Source organism: Dermacentor variabilis, chromosome 2 (assembly GCF_050947875.1).
Source record: "Dermacentor variabilis isolate Ectoservices chromosome 2, ASM5094787v1, whole genome shotgun sequence".
Taxonomy (NCBI): Eukaryota; Metazoa; Arthropoda; class Arachnida; order Ixodida; family Ixodidae; genus Dermacentor; species Dermacentor variabilis.
The window spans coordinates 44,236,660-44,259,607 of NC_134569.1; the positions used below are offsets into that span (position 1 = coordinate 44,236,660).

Sequence of the window (22,948 nt, forward strand, 5' to 3'; positions counted from 1 at the left end):
ATGCTTCATATGTGATGACAGCTGTCTATACAAATTGAAAACAAAGCCTCAGGTGGCTTGGGGTGAAGCCCACTTCCAGATTCCTGCCTGGGGCTATTGTATTAAATAATTACCCCTTCATATCAGTAAAATCATAAAACTTCCCACATATTTATTCATGAGGTGGAAATGTGCACATCAGCTGCTGTGAAATATAACCTCACCGAGCATTCGACCTCACTCAACCTCAAATTTGTCCATGAGGTTGCCATTGCCATAGCTAAAAAATTTTAACAGCCAACCAATGTTGCATCACTTTGGGAGGTTGAGATCAGCTTAGGTTGACTTCATTATGTCAGCCGTGTGAACCTTGTGAGGTTGGCCATGTTTGCATGGAAGTCTAATTCTATGGCCCCCTGTAGAATCCTGGGGTGCTATAACATAAAATGATTCGAAACTTTTCTATTCCAATTCTGCAATCAGCCCACCACGATTGGTCAAAACTTTTTCAGGCCACTCCAAACTTCACCCGTCTGTCACGCGACGTCACGAAAACCGTGATGGCTCTCCATCTGATATACATGTACACACTGATAATGAATGATTAAACCACACAAAAGAAAAATAGTTATTCCTGATTCAACGCCTTTTCACCATTAGCCCTCTGCTATTGGTTCAATGTTATTTGGCAACACCCACCTCGCCTGTCTGTCACGCGACCTCACAAAACAGCAAAAATTCACTGCATCAAAGTGACGTGTCCGCGAAAAAAAAATGCATTAATATGCCGAACAAAACTGAAAATTTTTCTGAATAGCCAGTGACTGCCCCGTTCTGAAAGGAATAGAATATGGCTGCCCGCCAATCACTCAGGCCCTCGCTACTCGCACCTGCCGGTCAGCATGTATTTATTTGCACATGATAAACCTTTTTGCATGAGAGTAAAACGTTATCGAGCCCTTGCGGCATGTATACAGCATCACTCTGCCAACTCTTCCTTGCTGAGGATCCGTTTTAGCGGCATACTTATCCTTCTGTTGCAAGCCGCCGCAATTTTCGACCAGCCACCGCAAGCTAAGTAAGGTGAAGCGGAGCAATCGGAGAAGCCAGCACCACCCTCTTCATGCGGTTATCTATTTTCACTGTGCTGGCTCAGCCCCATCGAAACCCTCTCCACTAGACCGTACTCCTCACCTCTTGTCAGCCAATTAGATAAGAAAAACCGCTGAGTGTAGGCAATGTTATTGGTTTTGAAAGTGAACAAAGGTGACCTCCTATAAACGAGGAGAGTGTTTGATTGGGTTGTTCAGACCACGCTGCAGGTCACCGCCCAATGCTTGCACCGGTGGTTACGTAAATTTGATGTCAGGAGATTGGAATCAAAACAGTTTGAAATCATTTTATGTTATAGCGCCCCTGAATGTGCTTTACTTTAGGTGCGTTCGATTCGCCTGCACCGCCTGAACGAGTTCACGACGTGTTGCACCCAGCCATTTGTTCCAGTGGCGCCCGCTGAACCACTCCGTTCGTTTCAAAAGGTGCAGGGCTGGTTCATGATTTTGCTGCACCTACTCCGCTGTCGGTGCCGACTTGGTACAGGCATACAGGTGCTGCGACGCAGCATTGCAGCAGAAAATCCAGCACATGGGCGCAAGCGCCATTAAAAGCCCGCTTACGCACGTCTGATGTGTCTACAAGTGTGGTTTGTAGTTAGGCCCACAAGCTGATACTTGTAGTTCACGATCTTTCAAATGTACGCACTCTGTGCACATTAATCGGGCATAACATAACACCTGCACCGCATCTGCACCTTGCCATTCGTTTCGAGTGTTGCGCTGTGCCTGCACCGCAGAAACAAGCTGCACAATTTCTGAACTTCTTGTGAACCTCCGTTAACTGGTTCACAGTTGTGCAGATGAATTGAACAGACCTTTTAAGTGCTTCCACATGAAGTTCTTATTTGCCCTTACGTTGCTTGGTGGCCTGATGACTGCTTTGATTCAATTGATTCAAATGTTAGATTCAACATTGAAAAAAATTCAAGGATATGAATGCTCATGAAGGCCAAAATTCAGTGACATACAAATGCATTAATTCTGCACATAAACAAAATATTGTCAAATTTCCTTCTTCCTAGCTGCATTCAGTTAAGCATGCTACTAAGTTGGAATTGCTGGAAAAGTGTAAAAAAAAAGGCAATTCTCTTTTATAGTGTAGACTGATAACTGGCCTTACGGCCAGAATTGACGTGCTTACCTTGAGGAGGATGCTTTAGTTCAGTGCCAACTCTAATCTCTTTATTCAAATACATGTAAAATGCAGAAATGCTTTTGAGACAACTACTCGAATAATTTCAATGAAATTTGTTGTATTTGAGAGAAAAAGTTAAATTTTAGTCATTCTAGGCTGCATAATCTTGATTTAGGACCTTCAATATTTACGAAAAATTGCTGAGAGTCAGTAAGCTTAAAAAATATAAGCACAAAGTTTACAATGTCATAGCTTTTGTATCAAGTTGGAAACTTCATATGAAAGTCCTTGTAATTTCACAATTTTCAAAATTTCCTGCCACAAAACATTGCCCCCTAAAACAGTGGCTACATTTCAGCGTTTTTTTTTTTTTAAACAGAACCAACCTCATCGAATTCTGTTGCTGGCTTCAGAGAAAAACTATTTCTCTTTTCCCATGTATTCAGATAGGAGCTCCCGAGATAAAACTGCCTCCAAGTCAGGTAAACCATTGTATTCAAGGACATAAGGAGGAGGAGGAGAAGAAAAAACATTTATTACAGAAAAGAAAGGAAAAGCAGGTGTCTTTCTGCTTGTGTGGGAGGCGCCCTTAGTCCAGGACTCCTGCGGCTCTTGCTGTCTCCCGGGCTCGCCACACCTGGTGTAACAAGAATTGTGTTCTCATCTGAATTACTGGAGTATACTTTTTCCTTTGTCATAGGTGGAAAAGTAATCAGCAACGTTCTCACACCTATACTGTCCTTATTGGTATGTAGTGTGACTAAATTCTGCTTCTGCATTAGTTGTGTTGATAGCATGCTTGTTCCAAATTCTTATTTGTTCCTTTTGCTAATTTTCATTTTGTTCACAGAACTTTCCAAAAGGGGAACGTATCCAATAAAATAAAGCACTAATTTACTTTCATGCTGAAGATTCATAACTCTTACAAATTGATGTGGTTTCTACCTGGTGATCTTCACTGCACTAAAGAGTTATGAGCTAGGTACTAGGGTATCCCAGCAACATCATGAGCAAGCAACACCATCTTCTCTCATCTCTTAGAGAAAAAGAAAATTCCTTATAACTTTACTTCACTCTGCAAAATGCTTAAATCATAAAAATATCACTCGTTTTTTTTATTTTTACATATTATATTACACAAGCGCATATTAAACAATGAACAGTACTCCTCATTGTCTTCTCCCATCCAGTCATCCCTGGCCCAAGACTATGCAACTGCCAGGTCAGCAAGCCAAATTAAAGAAAGTGTACCACACATGAAATAGGACGCTGAAAAACTTAGATAAACTGTGTTGTAGTTTAACGTAACCCCCCTCCTCCTCCTACATGACAAAAACTTGTTTGCATGTCAAGGTAGCATCAGAAAATACTAAAGTTCTTTTCTGATTGAAATTAAAGCTGGAAAGTATTCTATCAAGTGCAGAGGGCACAAGAGCATTAGCAAATAGCGTAGCTTTCAAGATTTTTCACACAGTGCCTATAGGTTGCCTTGATGCTGCCTCCAATCTCCCTTGTACTGAAGCATGCACACACATTATACCTCCATTGATACCGAAGTCCCACTCAAAAGTCTCTGGCCACCGCAAATCATCCCGCACGTACCGCTGACAAGGTGTACATCTTTGGAGAATTTATTTCTGATTCAAACATCTGATGGGCCACAAAACTATAAATTTCGATATGTCACCAATAACCAAAACACAAATTAATATTCCTGCTTGCAGGGACACAAACTGATTGCTGTTACTGAACAGCGCTCCGTGGCATTCAAGTGAAGAATGATCTTGATCGTCACTTATATGAATAATCATTCGGTTGTATGGCTGGGATTCCTAGGTCATGTGAATTGCAGTGGAGCTGCTTAGTGTAGTGACTGACTTGGGGCTGCTCAATATTTTTTTTTTTTTTTTTGATGCCACTCTAATGTCCGCCAAATAAAAGAAAATGTTTCTTTCTACATTGTGTCTTATCATTGCTTTGCAATTTGCAAGCACAGTACAGCAAAAAGGGGCCTTGCCTTACAATGGTTGTATTTGAAATAGGCAATAGCTATTTATTTCGGCATACATGCTGCAGTTTGTGCTCTGCAGGTCTCCAAGCATGAGTGCCTGCTTCCGAGAAGACGACAGCTGTAAGAAACAAATGACTCTGCGTCACACAACTACAAAAACATGAAATTGCCTGCTTTATGATAAATACAAAAAAATGACAACTCGGGCAGACTGGCAGAGCAGTCATCAATAATAAAACAAGACATTGCACAGTTTATTTGCCTGAGAAATGAGGTCTGCACATCAAGCTTAGCAGTTCTCTGCAGCTTGCTCGCCTTATACAATCAGTCCACATTGTTAGTTTGATGGATTTCACAGTTCTCTTTAACAATCTGCCTGTCCCTTACTTCACCAAATCTGTTGTTGCTGTGAACACCACTGAAATTACAGTGGAATCTCATTGATAAGTGTCCAGGCAATCGTAGCTGCCATTCGTTTTAACATCTAATTCAACAAACCAGTTGGGCAAGGGCCTAAAAACCAGCAATTTGGAACCATCAAGTTACAGTGCACAGGGCTGGGCAAACACTTTGAAATTGGGTTCTAACAGCACAGAAGGTTAGCACTACCCGCCATGGTTGCTCAGTGGCTATGGTGTTAAGCTGCTGAGCACGAGGTAGTGGGATCGAATCCCGGCCACGGCAGCCGCATTTCGATGGGGCCGAAATGCGAAAACACCCGTGTACTTAGATTTAGGTGCACGTTAAAGAACCCCAAGTTTCCAAAGTCCTCCACAACGGCATGCCTCATAATCAGACAGTGGTTTTGGCACGTAATACCCTACAATTTAATTTAATTTTAAGGTTTGCACTACCTTTCCAAATGCAGGCAGATTTAGGTGAACAATCACATTTAAGGTGGAGCTTATGTGCTGCTGATCTATGGTGTAAAAACACACATTTTGCTTTAAGTTGGCCTTGTTAATCAAAGAAATATATGTGCCATAGAATCTTGACTGTGGGTAATATTAGTGATAGCCACATTAGACAACTGCACCCGTCCTACTGGAGAGCTTCTTTGCATTCTCATGGGAGGAACTTTTGAAGTTCAACCATGTTATAGTTCTGTACAGCGAGGGCAATTTCATCTCAAGGCCAATGAACCAGGAACGCAAAACATTTCTCTATGGAGTGAACAGCGTACCCTACTTTTTTAAACTTACTAAGCTGATTGAGCATATTTTTTCTGTCCATATCGCCAACAGCAATCTGCCAGTATCCAGAATGAAGATCAATAGAAGAGAAATAGCTGGAATTGTGGAGGCAGTGAAGGGCATCGTCTATATTTGGGAGCGGGTAGACGTCCTTCTTAGTAATTTTGTTCAGATGACGGTAGTCCACACAGAAGCGCCACGTGTCGTACTTCTTAACCAAAACCACAGGTGACGCCCAGGGACTCGAAGAAAGCTTAATGATGTTTTTATCTAGCATTTTGTTCACTTCACTTAGAATTACTCGGCGTTCAGATGCAAAAACTTCATATGGTCATCGGTGAATAGGCGTAGCATCGCCAGTAGAAATCCAATGCTGGACCGCGAGCGTCTGGCCTAAAGGGCGATCGTTTGAAGTAAAAGATATCTCGGTAGGACGATAATACTTTGCAAAGGCTGTCAGCCTGCGCAGAGAACAGGTCCACCGCAACCATTTTCTTTATGTTGGTATCGGTGCCCGAGGCTGGTGCGAGGGGCATGCTAAGCTCAGAAGAACCATCGCTTGATAAAGCTGCTACGTGATGGTCGCCGAGACAATCAACGTTGACGAGGCAAATACCTTGCAGTAGGATTTGCTTTCCCAATCCAAAGTTAAAGATAGGCATGCGAGTATGGTTAGCAGTAACAGTCAGAATGCTGTGAGGCACGGTGACGTCACACTGTAGTGGAATGTTGGGCAGGCGAGTGACGAGGTACTCGCCATCAGGAACAGGTGGACAACACAACAGTTCAGTATAGGCTGTTGACTTCGGTGGCAGGCGAATAAAGCAGGAGGGGCGTAAGCGGCACTGGGGTGCGTTAGAAGGTTCTATGAGAATCGGCACCTCAAGGCAAAGGGTACTGGCAGAGCAGTCAATAAGCGCAGAATGCGCAGAGAGAAAATCGAGTCCGAGAATTAGGTCATGGGGCAATGAGCAATCACGGTGAAGAGGACAGGAGTGTGGTGGCCGGCAACGCTGACACATGCCGTACATATGCTGATGATAGGCACAGTACCGCCATCCGCAACGCGGCCAATGCGTGCTGACGCTGGGGTGAAGTGCTTTTTCAGTCTTCTTCGGAAGGCAGCACTTATAATATAATAGAAAGATGTGCTCCTGCATCGATGAGTGCAGTGACAGATGTAATGGTTGGAGTCAGGCATGAAATAGATGGTAGCTGGCCCATGCGATCATCAAACTTACCCACGCTGAGGACGTTGTTGAAGGGAGAGACTTGTTCTCATCAAGAACGAGGAATCTGGGATTTATTTACAGTATCTGCATGAGAATGTTACACTTCATCAGTCTAACATGACTGAAAAAGGAATGCACCCTGAAGAGCCGCCAACAGCTCCTTAAATACACTGTCCTCCGGAAATCCCTAGGTGACGGAACACAGCAGTTCACCGCCGACCAATTCGGAGCGTCCAAAGTCATCATAACCAACCCGCCTTTGAGGGGGAGGGTTTACGCACTCACTTCTGCACAGGTTGCACTGACCACACCGAGGTGAGAGGGTTTTCGCAGACACTGTGCTTGACCCGAGCAGGCGCCTCTTTATCCCAGAGTTGACCCTGCAGTCAGTGGCCGCCGCATCTGTCTGTTGACTGACGCGTGAGACGGGTTCTAAGCTGCATGAGACGGCACCACAAAATATCTTCCAGGAGCTCCCCTGCTCCAAGCAGACCTTCAAGGTGTACACGCTAACAATACTTGCTCCGCCCACTGTGTCCAGCCATCTCGGCGGCCTTCCATTGGGGACGCGGCGCATTGTCCTCCTTACAAAACCAGTCGCCGCCACAGCCATGGTGGCGCCGATGGGCTGGGGACTGATGTCTGGTCGTCCTTTCAAAGCTAGTCGTCACAGCAGACCTGGTGGCGCCTTTCCGTCGGTCCCTTCCTCAAAGATCGCCAGCCCCCGCTGGTCGAACGTAACACAGAATACCTGTCAATGCCAAGAAAGTTTTGGTTCGTAGGTAACATGAGCAGAGAATTTGAGGGCAGGGTCGACAACACAGCTTCAGCTCCAGAAGCTGTAGTGCCTAGTTTTTTGGCTGCATCCAGGAGGCGATAGGCGGCGAGGAGAAGTGACGGGCCTGGGGCGAACGAGACTGATGGCGTTGAGGTGAGGGCGAGTGGCTGTAGCGAAGGTTCGGAGGTGGAGCATCAGTGGCAGTGGGTTCTAGACGGGTGGCATAGGGAACAGTAGGTCCAAAGGTGCAGGAATAAGCGCAGGTGTATGTCCGAGGAGGTGTATGTCCATTGGTTGCGGCAGTGACGAGCGATGTGGTCGATGCGACAGCAGTGGAAGCAGATCAGCTTGTCATCAGGGGTACGCCATTTGGATGGGTTGCGATATGTGGCAGAAAAGGAGTGCCGGGGACGAGGAGGGCCGCTAGAGAACGGGGGAACGCTGGGTTGAGTCGTTAAACACACAGAGTTCAGACCCATGTTCTCAAATTCCTGTCTGACGACGGCCTGAATCCTGGCAATTGTGGTTGCTGGCGGGTCGAGAGGTGTCGCGGAGAAGGCTGGCCAACAGGTGGCCTCGAGCTGGCGGCGAACAATACGGGTTAGGTCATCACAGGTGGTCGTCTGATGTGGTCGACCCTCACATGTCGACTTAGCAGCAGTGTTGGGTAGCTGCGTGATGTGGTGTGTGATACGGCGGCTCTTAGCTTATTCAAGGTGACGGCATTCATTTATCATGGCGCCGATAGGAAAGACGTTGCCGAAAACAAAAAATTGAAAGCATCGTCGGCGATGCCTTTTAGCCACCTTTTCTGCTTCAGGCATAGTATCGTGGGCTTTGTGGCAAGAGCCAAGACGTCTAGGATGTATCAAACGTATGGCTCTGTAGATGTCTGGACACAAGGCGCAAGAGCCTTTCTCGCGACAACCTTGCGCCTGAAGGGGTCACTGAACAGTTCTCGTAGCTTTACTTTGAAACTGTCCCAGCTAATTATCTCGTCATGTGTTTGGAGTCACATGCGTGGGGTGCCACCGAGATAAACGATTACATTAGCAAGCATAATTGTTGGATTCCACCTGTTATTAGCACTGGCGCATTCATAGAGCTTGAGCCATTCATCAACGTCCTGTCCCTCCAGGCCACAGAAGAGACCAGGGTCACGATGTTGGGCAACCATGACAATAAGAGCAGTTGGACAAGCTGAAGCCGTTGCAGATGCGGTCTCGTCACCGGGAGGTATGGTGACAAGCTCGATATGCCGACCACTTCGGAGTGCCGTGACGAGGACGGGGATCGCTAACCTCCACCAGAATGTTGCACAGACACAGACGAAATACAGAGATGAAAGAGGCTATTTACATGCTATTTACACTGGAGCCAGACAGGCAGGCCAACACTCGCTCATGCCATGAGCCCAGACACACTTGATCTCTTCCTCGCAGCGGCTCGTCTCTTGAGCATCTCTCGATGAGATCGTAATAATATGAATGTCTGTACTACATAGTGTGGTGTGTAGTGCATGACATGGTACGGTAGATGGAGAGAGACAAGAAGCAGACGAGAACGAATGTGCACGCAGAGGCGAATTCTGTACTGGATGGAAGACAACGCTGAAGAGCGTCCGGCACGTGAGCATGCAGCACTAGAAGAAAAAAATAAAAGGAAAAGGCATCCAATCAGAAGAAAACACGGAGCTTCCACGGGCCAATCAGGAAAGGACAAATCGACCAGAGCGGCAGAAAAGTGAGGTGCGCTGGCAGAAGAAGGGAGAGTTCCGGGAAGCGACGCCAAGAGAACGTCGGCCACCGGACCGGGAGTTCAAGACCGGCCGGCAGGTTCCGGACCCGAGCCACCAGGACTTCACCCAACCGGGACCTCCTGCCAACCCGTTCCTGGGCTTCGCCACTCTACCCGATCATGAACTGCTGCTCGAAACCAGCGAGTTTCTGCGCCCATGGGCAGAACGAGAGCAGTCGGGCTATGGGCCTGAGTTCTACGCCCAGCTGCCTGGCCAGAACGCCACCACCATCTGCCGCCGCCTGCCTTTCCTCTTCAAACTGGAGCCACTACACTCTGGTCGCCTATTCATCTATCGATCCCATCGACATTGCGGTGACACATTACATTTTTTTCTGTTTTCCAAATCCCCTTCACTAATGAGAAACTTCGCAGCATCCCCCCTTCAAGTATTTATTGAAGAAAACTTTCAATCAAGAATTCATTCATGCTGATGTAATTATGCAATGAATTACAGAACTTCATTCAACTTGCTTGAACAATGAATAAAGAAATTAAATGGAAACCATTAGTCGGTTGGACTACACCTTAACGTGCAACATAATTGGTGAATGTATATCCATAATTTATTTCCTTCCATGTCCAGTTAATGTACAGTCCCAGTTAATTTCATTGCTCTCAGAAATTGTCTAATTTTTTTTTGTACTTGCAATTACTATGACCACAGCTAAAGTAATGCAAGGCGGCAAATTATTCACTGCTGCCAAAAACCTAAATTTTTTTTTTTGCCACTTGTCGGCAGCAACGCAAGTGGAAAACTGCTTAGCAAGATATGTATCTAGCAAATACATATGCAGTTGGCATCTTCATAACAACAGAGAGGTGGATCATGCTACACTGAGGCTCAACGGCTAACTGGACAAACCTAGCTGAGCTAGACAAGGGTGGACCAGTGCATGGCACTGGCTCGGGTCAGGCCAGGGAAAAGTGTCCATGCAGTGCTCTACTTTTATGCACTGTTTTCAAGTACTGAAATTTTATCCTTAAAAATTTCTTGGTCATGCTAGCATACTATGCTCTTCTATGTCCATCACAGTTGCCTCTCATTTTCACAACTACCTAAGCTTTATAGCTCAAAATAGCTGTAAAAATAAGGTATACTGAAGCATACACTAATGTTTTGTTTACGTGTTCCTGTCGTATGTTGAAAGGCAACGTTTTGGTTGCAAGGCGACTTTCAGTTGTGTTTTTCCTCGGTACCATGACAATGACGTATTGTCAAAAATGCATTCAACAAGAGAGATAGCAGTTGATGCCACAACGTCACGCTTACCTTTTAAGTAGCCGGAACACATTTTTACACAAAATGAATTCGCCCAAGGCGCACGATCACCAGGTCACTACAGATGTTGGTAATTAAAGCACTATTTATTTCACACAACTGTGGCACCTTCCTTGCAACTGTTGCATCTTCCTTTCCTTAAATTCTTTTCTTTTTCACACGGAAGGGGTGGTTTGCATAAAATTAAAATATCCGGATACACAAAAATACGGAGCAGTAAAGAAAGGTAAAAAAGCGGCAGATGAGCAATATTCTCGCTCCAACGTAGTGACAAATGAGCTGCTGCAAATGCTTCTTAACAGTCATGCTTTAACGGTGCGAGTGGTGCCTGCATTATGTTTAGAAAAAATTTACGATGCACTAGCGATGTTTTGTTTCGTTTAACATGCGAAAGGTAAACAGCGCGACTCCGCTGTTATACTCTGCGTTGTCGCAAACTAGTGAAAGGCGTCAAAACGCATATACAGCGCGTAAATGGATAAAGTAAGGCTATCAAAAGCTCACTTTAAATGCAAATCGGAGCGTCGAACCTATGCGTCTTGTTGGAAAGACGAAGCGAGTGCTCTTCAAAACGCAATAAACAATGGCCACATATCGATTTATCAATAAAGACCGTTATAAAACGCTTCTGTGTACTGGCGGTGCAAAAAATAGAAACTGTTTGAAGAATTTAAACCATTAAAACTGGGACTGAATCCTTCAATGACACGGACGTCCTGCAACAAACCAATGGAATAACTTCCGAGCACGGAAAACAAGATTAACGCTTACAAAAAAAAGATGGCTTTCCTAGTTTCTGTTTCGGTTTCTGATGCATGAAGCGCCACCTGCTTCCTGCAAAAAGTGCCATGGCAGCTTCCTGTTTACTTTTCGAAGTTGGCGTAACTAACGCAGCTGAGTCTCGAAGCTTTCGTGTGCAGTTAAGCATAACGCAATGTCATTAAATAGATGCTGTGTGTATTTGTGGAGCCTCTAGAAAGTCCTGCACCGATACGTGTGTGTCTTTGTATACGCGCCATCTCTGGAGGTAAGCAAACCCTCTCAGCCAGCTTGCGCCGACCTTCGTTGCAAGGGCAATATTTGTAATTTAACTACATGCTTTATCGGTATACAGCTGCATCTGACTGCCACTTTCTTATTGGCCTGATGAAAAGTGGTATTGAAACCACTACATGGGTAATACCGTAACCGTAATCTCTACCGTAATCTACCGCAATCTTCACCTGCGTTTTCGTTTCCTTCAGTTCTAGTTCGATTTCAAAACAAGATCCCATTTGTTGGTACTCATCGTTCATTATATGCTTAGCATGTTGGCCTCGCCCGATTTGTCCAGAATAATATATATATATCATCGCCTTATAACAGACACGTCGGTATCGGAGAAGCTCGCAGGTGGGTGTGCCGTTTTCACTGCCTAAAGTGCGTATGAACGACGTAGATAATGACATATAGTGATTCATAAATAACTTGGAGTAAAGAAATGCTGTGTTGCTGCGAAATTTTAGTAAAAACAAAGCAAAGATACGCCTGAAATGTTTTTCAGTGAAATATTTGTGCACATACTTGGGGACGTCTTCTGAAACGTTCCACTTCGGCGATAGTTTGCCTAGGCAACAATTTCGCCTTCAGGCGCGCGCTGAGATGATAAGATTGCATAACAAAATACAAATTGCATAGCAAAATACAGCGGCGACTACCAGCTGATGCTTTTTGCGGGAATTACAATATATGTAGCAATCAAAATGCAAGAAAAAGTAGCAACAGAAAAAAACAAATTAAACACCTGTGAGTTTACTCAACCATGCACTTGTGCATATATATGCGCTCACAGGTAGTTCTAGCTTTCTTTTATTATGTCCGTGTTTTGCTGCACTACCCAGATACCATTCCATGATGACCGACCAACAAGCCCATATTGCCACCCTTGTAGATTTCATTTCTAGTACAACAGGCTTTTTTTCAATATGTTCCTCGGGATTCCGGGCATACTGTTGCCCTCATTGCCATGGCTGCCAGCAGCATGTGTGTCCTAAGGTTCTGTATTCATAACAAGCAGCTTCCACAGGATATAAAATCGGTGTTTACTGGTTGCGCACTATTCGGATGTCGGTCACGGAAAAAGAATTTTGAAGATTGTACGTGCTAAACAACTTCAGCAGGCGTGTCTCCACAGAGATTACCTCAGCGTGCAGATGTTTGATCAGTATGAGCCGTGCGTCGCAAGGAATCTTCTGTGGAGGCACCTGCACTTAGCTGATCAGGTCACCAAGTTCCTTTGACAACCTCAAATAAGACTACTATAAGCTCATGTGAACAAGGATTGACAGAAAGCAACAAGTGATGTCTACGTTTCTGAAGGTGTCATCCTACCCAACAGTGTGTGCAAAGTTCTTGGCCTCTGTCCAAAATTTGCCCAAGCTACCAGCTGGACTAAACCGGAACTTCCCTGTCCGTCATAAGTAAAGTGTCCAGAAGAGCCCCGCAAGAAGATGGTGTGAGGATGAACTCTGAAGGTTTAGATGCCCTGTTGTGATGCAAGCCCCAACCTTCCAAGTTACCTGTAAAATGTGGTCTTACCTGAAGAGCAATTCATTGTGTGTCATACCAGCTGACAAAGAGGGTGGTTTTGCAGTTTTTTCCTTTACATGTTTCTTGGAGAAAGCCAGTCAAGCAATTTCTGCAGTGTTCAATGAGCGTAAGGATGTATCACTTATGAAAGTAGCAGCGAAACCAAGTGAAATTTACAGAAAGTTGAATCTCGATAAACTAAGGAAAAGTTCAAAGATGTAATTTTTAGTAAGTGCACAAAGAGGATGTTCCTTTTCGGGTCATAATTTCCGAAAGGGGTACCTGGCAGAAACAAGCTGCCCCGTACCTGGTTTCAAAGCTGAACGTTAAAGAGATTGATGACCAGTTTCTTGTAAAAGGTTCTGACGAATCCTTGATTTTGTTAGGTTTCACGGCAAAAAGGGCTTCAAGGCCTTCTCAGCTAAGGTCAAAGAATTATATTATTCTATCCTGCTCAATGACCTTATTCAATGTGTCGAGGATTGTATTGACAAATATGGCGCCGTAAGGTTTTCACAGGAAGCAGGTTGTTTCAGTAGAAGGGTATTTAGAATTATGGTGTTTTTACATGTCGCCAACCTTTGCGCAGTGGAACAATAGGCTGCATGCAGAAGAAAGGCATTTGCATAGGGTTGTGTCTGGCTCCCGTCTTTAGCAACCTATATTTAGCACAATTAGATAGGCACATATATGACCACCTCACGGGACTAACAGTTTTTCAGCGAGCTTTTAGATTGGTCAACAATTTTTTCGTGTTTCTGGATTTCCCTAGTAATAGTTTTCTAGAAAAATGTCCCGATGTCTAAGATTTTTTGCGAGTGTTTGAGACCTCTTGAAGTGACTTTTGAAGTGCAATACGTTTCAGTTTCTTGACTTTCAGTTCATCTCTACTGATAGTAGGACTTGCTGGGCTTACAGTCCATGAGCTAAGAAACCCAATTTCATTCAGCCCATTTGAATTTGGTGAAGAGGGGCATAACTAATAGGGATGTCTTTCTGCCCACTGCTGCGCATGTGGATGTAGGCCGAAATTCAAAAAATGTTTTATTGTTGCAAAACACGGGGACCATGTTACACGTGAGATAATCAAAGCGGGAGAAATTCTACGTTTAAAGGATAGTTGCATAAGCACCCCTCTATCGCTCTCACTGACAAGGAGATCAGTTACCTCGGGCTATCACCACGTTGAATTTTGTGTGGCTTTGTCGTGGCGTTCTAAGCATGGCTGGTGGGCTATTGTGTGACTGTATAAATAGCGATGCTTTCTGAAAAGAAAAGAAACAGTTGGAAGTTCAGCGCTCCGTTCTCTCTTCTATTCCTTCTGGTGGCTTTGTGCTGTTAACCTGACTTTGAAGCATAATTTATCAACAAGCCCAATCTTACACCCTTCATAACATGTGTTTCAAGAACGTCCTAATGAAAACCACTTTCCAGCAATCGGCTGCAAGTCTTAAGGAGGCTGGTTACCCTAAACACGTGTTGGTGTCGGTGGCAGAAAGGCTGCTCAAACAGGAACTTTCGAGACGATGCCTCCATGCAAATGCAAGAGCTAGCAGCCGTGACCAGGTGAAAACCGCTGTGATTCCGTATATACACCAGATATCACATAGCCTGAAAAAGATAGGACGCCAAGGTAATGTGCGGGTGTTTTTTCAGCTCCAAGTAAGCTAAGCACCTTGTGTAGAACCACTAACCCAATAAGGACAAATAAGCCGGTTTGTGGTAGCATTGCAAAGATGAGTTCGTCGGATGCGCTGTAGGAGTGTTCTATCATATTCCATTGTCATGCGGTAGATGCTACATAGGCCAAACCGGAAGATGCATTAATGAACACTTAAGAGAGCACAGAAATATAGTGTATCAGGTGACGATTTTCTTGCTTTGCATTGCAATACATGTCCATGTCGCCCTCTTCTAAATGACACCGCTATTATATACAGGGATAAATGCAAGTGTGTAAGATTAATAGTAGAAACTGGGCAAATCCTATCGGCCGCTGACCAATGTATCAGCAAACTATCACTATCATTGTCCGTGAGAAAGTTAGATTATTTGCGCATGCCATGAAAGTTGACTGCATTTGCAATGGGTCATTTAGGTTTCTTGGTGTTTTCTTGTTGTACCGGTTTTAGACAGTGTGGCTCTACTCAGCCATATATACAGTCGACTTCCATTAATTTGATCATCTTTCTGGGATTTTACTTGCCAAAACCAGTTCTGATTATGAGGCATGCCCGTTAATTTGATCCTGACGGGACCATTGAGACTGGTCGAATTAAACAAAAGGCATAAAAAAACATTGAAACATGCCATTGCTTCACTTTGCAGTATTTGCCTTTAAAATTAACTTTGGCCGCGTTTCAGTTTAGCGCTACACCTGCAACCATCAACAGCTACCAACTCGCCCAGTTTACTATTTTTCTTAATGTTAGCTTCACTGCAATACAGCCATGTTATGCATAGAACCATACCAAGCAGGGAAAGGTACCATTGTTGCAAGACAGCACGTGTTCCCTAATTTACATACATGCACATGTGCAGTCTCCAGCCACAGTATGAGCACCAAGATGCCTAATAGGTGTATGGGCAGGCCTTCAGAGTTTGATATATTCACGCTCTTTTGTTCGCTTTTAACATCTCCTCGGCTTAACGCAGTTTTTTCAACTTACTGCCTTCCTTTTTGCTAGCTTTCCCAAAACACATGATTGTTTTCCACTTCTCTGTGCACGGCACATTTAGTTAAAGAAGACGTACTAGGCCTCATTAACGGTCTCATATAGGAGACATGTATGGAAGGTGAAAAAAGGACTCAAATCACCACTGAAACGTAAGAAACAGCTCTGAATGGCTGCCACTATGCTTATTAGGTGGCTAGGTTCTCCTACTGTGACAGGAAACTGCATGCCTGTATAATCAAGGAACATGTGCGATGTCCTGTGACAGTGGCCCTTTTCCATTCTCGGTATGCTTCACCACAGTAAGTTGCATATGTTTCAGCGCATAACACGGCTGTATTTGGGCGAATCTGACCAGTGAGGTTCGAATTATCCGACGAAGGCCAATTTTGAGATTGAAATAACAGAAATGTATTTCATTAAATAAAAAACAATCATCAGCAAACAACTTTATTTAAAAGGGGTGACTGTCTACTTCTATATCATTAATACATATTAAAAATGACAAGAGGCCAAGCATGCTGCTTTGAGGAACACTGGAAGTAACTGGCACTTCATGGGAAGGGCAATCGCTTATGCTGACAAATTGTTTGTGCTTAGTTAAGTATGCAGAGATTCAGCCAATTAAGTATGGCAGAAGATTTGCGATTTAGAGCTTCTCAATTAGAGTGTCAAACAAGCTCAAATGCTTTTCTGTCTGCAATACAGGAATATAACATCAATCTGGCCAGGTTTATCAAGAATGCTAGCAAATGCTTGCATGTATAAACCCGTGATCCAACTTCCAATAAATCGTTGAAAGTACCACTTGTGTGTGTCTCTTCTCTCGTCTGTCTTGTCTATGGTTTCTGTGCTAAGCACTAAAAAAATGTTGTACCAACAATGTTAAAAGTCCACCCTTGCAATGTAAAGTTCTTTTTTTCAAGAATACTCCACACTTCTCTGAAATGCGAACATATTTGTTATTCAATATTCAATAGGTCAGTTTCGTCAAATATCCATATTTAAATCTATCCAGAAATATCAGAATATGAAAACACCTACTACATATAGGCCTTGAATGGAGCAGTATGGCCTTAAATTCGTGTAACCAATGCTACTTACAGGGAACAAGAGGTGAGTCTGGGGTTTTATGTGCAATAACCACGACATGATTATGAGACGCACCATAGTGGGGGACTCCAGATCAATTTTGACCACCTGGAATTCTTCAATGTGCACTCAATGCATGGTAAACAGGTGTTCTTGCATTTCTTCCCCGTGGAAATGCAGCTGCTGCAGTCGGAATTTGATTCTGCGCCCTTGGGATTAGCAGCACACAATGCCAAAGGCATTATGGGGGGTTTTGAAACTCAAGAGGTGGAAAAGAAACCGCGGCAAGCTTTAGAAGAGATGTTTTTTAGATTGTTTGACACATGTAATGCCAGTCACAACCAGGCCTCTGGTCAACTGATAAGTTTGTAAATGAGAGTGACTGAAAGGTGATAGTGTCTGCCGCACCAAGATGACATCAGGAACATGTTCACATTGTCCAAATGATAATTTTTACAGCCTCAATTGAGAAAAATCCGTTGGCTGCCTAAAGGCGAGGCATCCTTACTGCGCGACTAGAAATTACTAAGCAAAGCAAAAAAGTACCTGCTGTATATGTCCGCTCAGGAACTGCAGTTCCCTTTGAGAATGGTCACCACATGCACCTGACTTTCTCCCTAAAGATTCCAGTATGTGTAATTATTGACAGAAAGGAAGATTTGATAACTTTTAATTGCGTGTTCTCCAATTGAATACAAGTCAAATGGTCAACAGCTATTTGATTTACATTTGACATTTTGAACATTCGCACAGCACAAATATGTACTCCAGCCATACTCGAGAAGAATACCATCAGTGAAACACCTGACGAGTAGGGAAAAAAAAGCTTCGTTTTCAGGGCTCTGAAATTATTTTGCGTTTTGTGCAAGTGCACCGTCAGTAGCGTACCTACTGGTGATCAAGGGTTCAGCATTTAATATATCTGCTCTTACCAACACTAACAATACGAGATATTCCTCTAACAATTCTTTCCTTCCTCAAATAAACACTAAATTAAACCACCCCATATTAAAGCCTGCCGCACAACATTAACATTCAAGAGAGATAAGAAGAAATATTTACTATCGACAGTACTGGCTACAGACTCATTACTATGAACATATATTATATACAAATTTATTTTACCACTTTCAGTGCTTCTGTATTTGCCTAATGTATTGCTTTTATTCTCTATATCCCATTGTCTTTATTCTTTCCTTCCTTATATTTAGAAATTTTAAGCTTTTTGTCACACAGTATATATTTCACTTGTACTTTGCATATTGTAAGCACATTTTTGTTTCTAATTATATCGTACATTAACCTTGTGTTCTTTGATATGTGTCATCCCTATGTTTCCATAACGTGCCAATTACTACATTTTTATTTATTCATACACAGCATCTATTTCATTTGCTTGTATTTGTAAGCACCTTCCTTGTATTTGATTACTCGCTTCATTAACTTCATGTATTCTGATGTGATCACTGCTATGTTGCCATAATGTATTAATTACTATATTGTTAAACTACTAATAGGTCCCACTGACAGTTTTTGTAACTCCGGGACCTCCTTCGGTACTAATGATGAATGATGAAATAAAATTTAGGTATTCTGCATCAATTGTGTAATTATTAGGTATTAAACATCACCATTGCTAGATGTCATAGCGGCACCACTCCCCAGGTTTTGAGCCACCTCTAGTAGAACGAACAAGTGATCTTTTTTCATGAAGTGGATTGGCTTCCCACATGACATCATTAAGAATACACAAAGCAAGCCTCCTCATTTAGCTTATTTTTAGTAGGATATGAAGGCATAGTAACTGATGTACCTGTAAAAGTAAACACACTAATGTAAGACATGTAGATGTTTCTTGAGTCCAATGGTAGACTTGCCTGAGATAGCAGATTGTCTGCCACTGTTATCTACACACATACTATCGACTAAAAAAGTTTACGGACCACGGGATCTCAGAAAACGCTAAATATCCGAGCAGCCTTTAAAAGTAGCCAGTAAAACCGTACATCACAATGTTCGCATATACTAGTAGAGGCTGGAAATGGGAATACCAGGCTTCGTTTTGAGGCTGCGGAGATATTCAGCTTTTTGTGAGATCCCTTTATTCGTTAACTTTTTGGGTCGATAGTACATTTGTATGTGTGTGGTAGGGAAGGTATGAATTAGAGTTTCTCCAAAAAAGCAGGGCTTTGCTATAGATGTGACAGGCTGTAGATGTGCAGGCAAAGAGTGAAAAAGAATGCAATGTTTAATAATAGCACAGTGACGACAGCAAGCAAAGCAAAGTAGCAGAGGGGTACATGTGGTGGCAGAAACTTGCACTGTACCTATTGCACTTATATTCTTGTACTGCAGGTGAGTGCAGAGAGTAAGTTACCGCGACTGCACACTGTACAAAACATAAGCGCTCTATGTAAACTTCGTTTTGAGGCCATCATCACCACAATAACAAAAAAAAAAAAAGCTGCATCTCTAAGTCATACGGGAACACACTAGGTTCAAGTAAACTGCAAGTAGCCAACACTACTGTCACTGTACAATGTCGTGTCCAATGAGGCAGGACATAGCCAAGGCCACATAGAATAAAAGTGACATTGGAGAGGAAAGGCTTTAGAGGAGGGTAATTTTTAACCACTTGCAGCTCTTTATATAGCATGGTGACATGAAGCTTTTTTTTGAGTAACCATTCGAGGAGAGATACTGTGTACGTGTAGGTAACACAACAATAAAATAGTTTCAGGGACCCTTTGGGTGATGAGGTTAACATTTAGTCTTTTTTTTCTTTATGCACCCACAAGGTTCTGTTACATATGTACAGTTTTTCCGTGAACATTTTTTTTTCCTTATCAATTTGTGTTGTACCTGTTTTTTCACCAACAAGCTTCCAGTTGTGAATAGGTGCTTGTGTGTGTTCCTTACTTTCCTTGTATGATTTTGTTCTGTTTTCTTTAACTTCAGTCTTTCCTCAGCGGCAATGCTGATGTCATTGTTATTGATTTCTAGTGCTTTAAGCTAATATGGCCAGTCCTACACAATAGACAAAGAGTGAAAGAAATGCGCAACATATGCATGCTGGGATGTGAAGTGATTGCTTACGATGGGGCAGGGTGGACATCTTAGGGAATGATGGCTGGAACAATGTAATAATTGTTTTCTTTTTCACACTTTCTCATTGGTCTCAGCAGCATTCTGCTTACGTTATCATCAGCAGGTCTACCAGTAAATGATAAACAAATTCTGACATTATACCAGCTAATAACTGCCTTGCTCAGGATGGACAACTGAGCTATTTCATGATAGGAGTGTTTGAAAACTTGCATCAATACTGACTGAACGAAATGCTATTTTGCTTCAGCTACCTAGAAAGAACTAGCATTAGTGGGGTTGATCTCTTGATATGTCTTATGGTAAATGAATGGAGGTGCATTTGCCCATTTAGAATGAGAATAGTGGAAATTAATGGGACATTGAAAGACAGTTCAACATTCCGACGGTTGTTACAATTATGAAGGGCATGACAGTTCCCGTAGCATTACTGTTCTGCTTACCATTTAAAGGTTACCAGCTTACTGCTGTGGTTTGGACATTAAACTCTACATTCGACCTCACATTTGGCATTCTTGTTGCACCTGCCTTGAACCCCACCCTTTCCATGCATATGAGGTGTGTTGAAAAAGAAACCGAACTTTTGCTATAACAGCTTTGCTGCTTATGGTACAACATCTTAAGTGCTGTCCCCTTCAAAATAGTCCCCTCTACTGGCAATGCACTCTTCCCATCTTTTCTTCCATTTTTGGAAAGCCTCCTGGAATGCAATTTCTGGAATGGCATGCAGGTCTCTTCTCGCATTGTCCTGAATCTCCTCTACGATTTGGAAAGGGTCTAGGTCCGGAGAATATGGTGGGTGGGGCACAAAAGAAGTGTGGTGTTTCGCTAAGTAGCTGCGGACAAGGAGCGACATGTGAGCCAGGGCATTGTCATGATGCAACATTCAAGCCTGATTTTCCCACAATTCAGGCCTCTTACTGCACACAGAATCTCTCAAATATGCTAGGGTTCCCTGGCAAACTTTGTTTACCATCTAACCATGTGGCACAAATTCCTGATGGGCAATGCCTTTGCAGTAAAAAAACACAACCAACATCACCTTCATTTTTGACCGACTCATGCATGCTTTTTTTGGACGAGGAGAACCTTTGGCCACCCACTGCGACGACTGCACTTTCGTTTCAACATTGTAGGCATAAACCCATGTCTCATCGGCTGTTATGATGTTCTTAAAGTTTTCATCGTCAGTGGCAGTGGCAAGCATTTCCTGGCTGATTTCAACACGGGTCTGCTTCTGTGCACCAGACAACAAATGTGGCACAAATTTTGCACTGACACGACGCATCCCTAGTTTGTCACTCAAAACTTCATGACATGATCCTACGCTGATACCCACTTCATCAGCGACTTCTCGAACAGTCAAACAACGATTTCCACAAATCACAGTTCGAACTCTCTCAATGTGGTCATCATCTGTGGATGTGGAAGGTTGTCCAGGCTTGGGATCGTCACCGACCAACATTCTTCCCTCTTCAAAACGCTTGAACCAACCATAGCACTGCGTGCGACTCGCATAGTCCTCCCCGTATGCTTGGCTAAGCAACTGAAAAGTCTCTGTGAAAGTTTTCCCAAGTTTGTAGCAGAACTTCACACACACACACTGTTCTTCCAATTTCTTCATTGTCACTTTGGCACCAATCCGAAGAGCAGCTTGTTCATGTGCTCACTTCAGCTGCTGTAGCTCGCCAACTACGGTCAGAGCGAAACACGGCAATGGCAGTTTGTTGTCTAAACCTGCCACTACATGCGCTCAGTAGCCGCAGCGCGCTCCCTCTGCTGATTGGCACACTATTTCAAAAGTTCGGTTTCTTTTTGAACCCACCTCGTATATATTACTGCACACACACACACACACACACACAAAAAAACATTGAGTCATAAGTGAGCACTGTGTCTGTCCCCTTTCCTTTTCCAATCAGTTGACACTGTTTTCGTTCTAAATACCTTCTAGGAACTAGGCCCTCAAGAAACTGTCTTGCAAGTGCCCTATATTATCTGTGTTGTACAATTCAGTTTGTCAGTCCACCTAAATTTAGCATTGTTTATAAATTCTGCTTAAGTGCTTCAAGATTTTATGATTCTGTACACTTCTACAGGTCAACATCACCACATATTTCATGTAGGTAAAAGTTACTATGCAGAAACTGCTCGTTTTATTTGAAGACCAAGCAGCTTAAGTGATAATGCATGTCCTGACTAGGTAAAGTTAATGAAAAGTGACCAAACATATTTTTCAAAGAAAGGCTATGTATATGTACTACAGGCAATACAAACCTCTATTTGCATGCCGCTGCTATAGGTCCCATGACCAGTGTGACTTGCTTTCTGTAAGCAGTACAGGCTGTACAGAGCTGTCAAGTCAGCTAGTCTTTAGCCTATCCAGCTTGCTTTCCTGGTGCTTTCATGCATACAAACCAGAAGGCCGCCTTCTACAGTATTATGCTGAAGATTATAAACGGTTGCCTGACACTGTGCCTTGCAATGTTCACAGGCATTCGGCTTACCAGGAGACATCATTTGTGTTGGCAACAGTAGGTGAGAGGTAAATAAAAAATAAAGTACACATTAATTTAAAAGCCTTCATCTTCACTACATTGTGCAACATGAGGATGCCTTTCCAAAGGAATGTAGCCAATGCCATCTGCAAGCACATTGCTCACCAGCTGGAGTGGCTTCATTTCGACACTGGTGACACGCAAAGACATCGTTGTGCTTGAAGTGAGGTGCATGTAAAGCACCACAATCCAATAAAACTGCTCATATTTTATACATGTACTGCGTTTTTGCTCCCACTTTGATGTTGACATGATGAGCCTGAATGCCATCAGCCATCCCATACAAAAACTGTCCCAACTTTCATTCAAATGACTCAACCTAACTGTGATAGGCAGGCAATTTTCTTGTTTGGATATGCTGTTCAGTTTGTGCATGTTATAGTGCAGGCATACCACCAATTGAGTTAAGCATTGTGAAAATCAAGTAC

At 43.2% G+C, this 22,948-nt stretch overlaps 3 protein-coding genes across 16 annotated transcripts in view; 2 read left to right on the top strand and 1 right to left on the bottom strand.

The window, feature by feature from the left end:
- Nucleotides 1-3,132, top strand: part of LOC142571732 (uncharacterized) — a 24,487-nt gene extending 21,355 nt beyond the window's left edge. Inside the window, exon 10 of the mRNA XM_075680290.1 lies at nt 2,676-3,132. The gene's annotated coding sequence lies outside the window, so the exon portion shown is untranslated. The remainder of the gene's footprint in view (nt 1-2,675) is intronic.
- LOC142571735 (uncharacterized) lies at nt 2,168-21,774 on the bottom strand. Of its 14 annotated transcripts, none has more exons than XM_075680297.1 (5): nt 19,954-21,757; nt 17,404-17,474; nt 14,259-14,355; nt 4,297-4,358; nt 2,739-2,866 (listed from the first exon to the last, which is right to left on the bottom strand). In XM_075680297.1, the coding sequence occupies exons 1-5, from the start codon at nt 19,970-19,972 to the stop codon at nt 2,819-2,821; spliced, it is 297 nt and encodes a 98-aa protein (XP_075536412.1). In that variant the 5' UTR covers nt 19,973-21,757; the 3' UTR covers nt 2,739-2,818. The 14 variants fall into 14 exon arrangements, 4 of the variants coding, with proteins under 4 accessions (XP_075536410.1, XP_075536409.1, XP_075536412.1 ...); XM_075680296.1 differs by lacking the exon at nt 19,954-21,757 and adding an exon at nt 18,735-19,292; XM_075680295.1 differs by lacking the exon at nt 14,259-14,355 and having other exon boundaries at nt 2,168-2,866; nt 19,954-21,774.
- Hacl (2-hydroxyacyl-CoA lyase) overlaps nt 11,397-22,948 on the top strand; it is a 56,286-nt gene continuing 44,734 nt past the window's right edge. The window contains exon 1 of the mRNA XM_075680293.1: nt 11,397-11,549. The gene's annotated coding sequence lies outside the window, so the exon portion shown is untranslated. The remainder of the gene's footprint in view (nt 11,550-22,948) is intronic.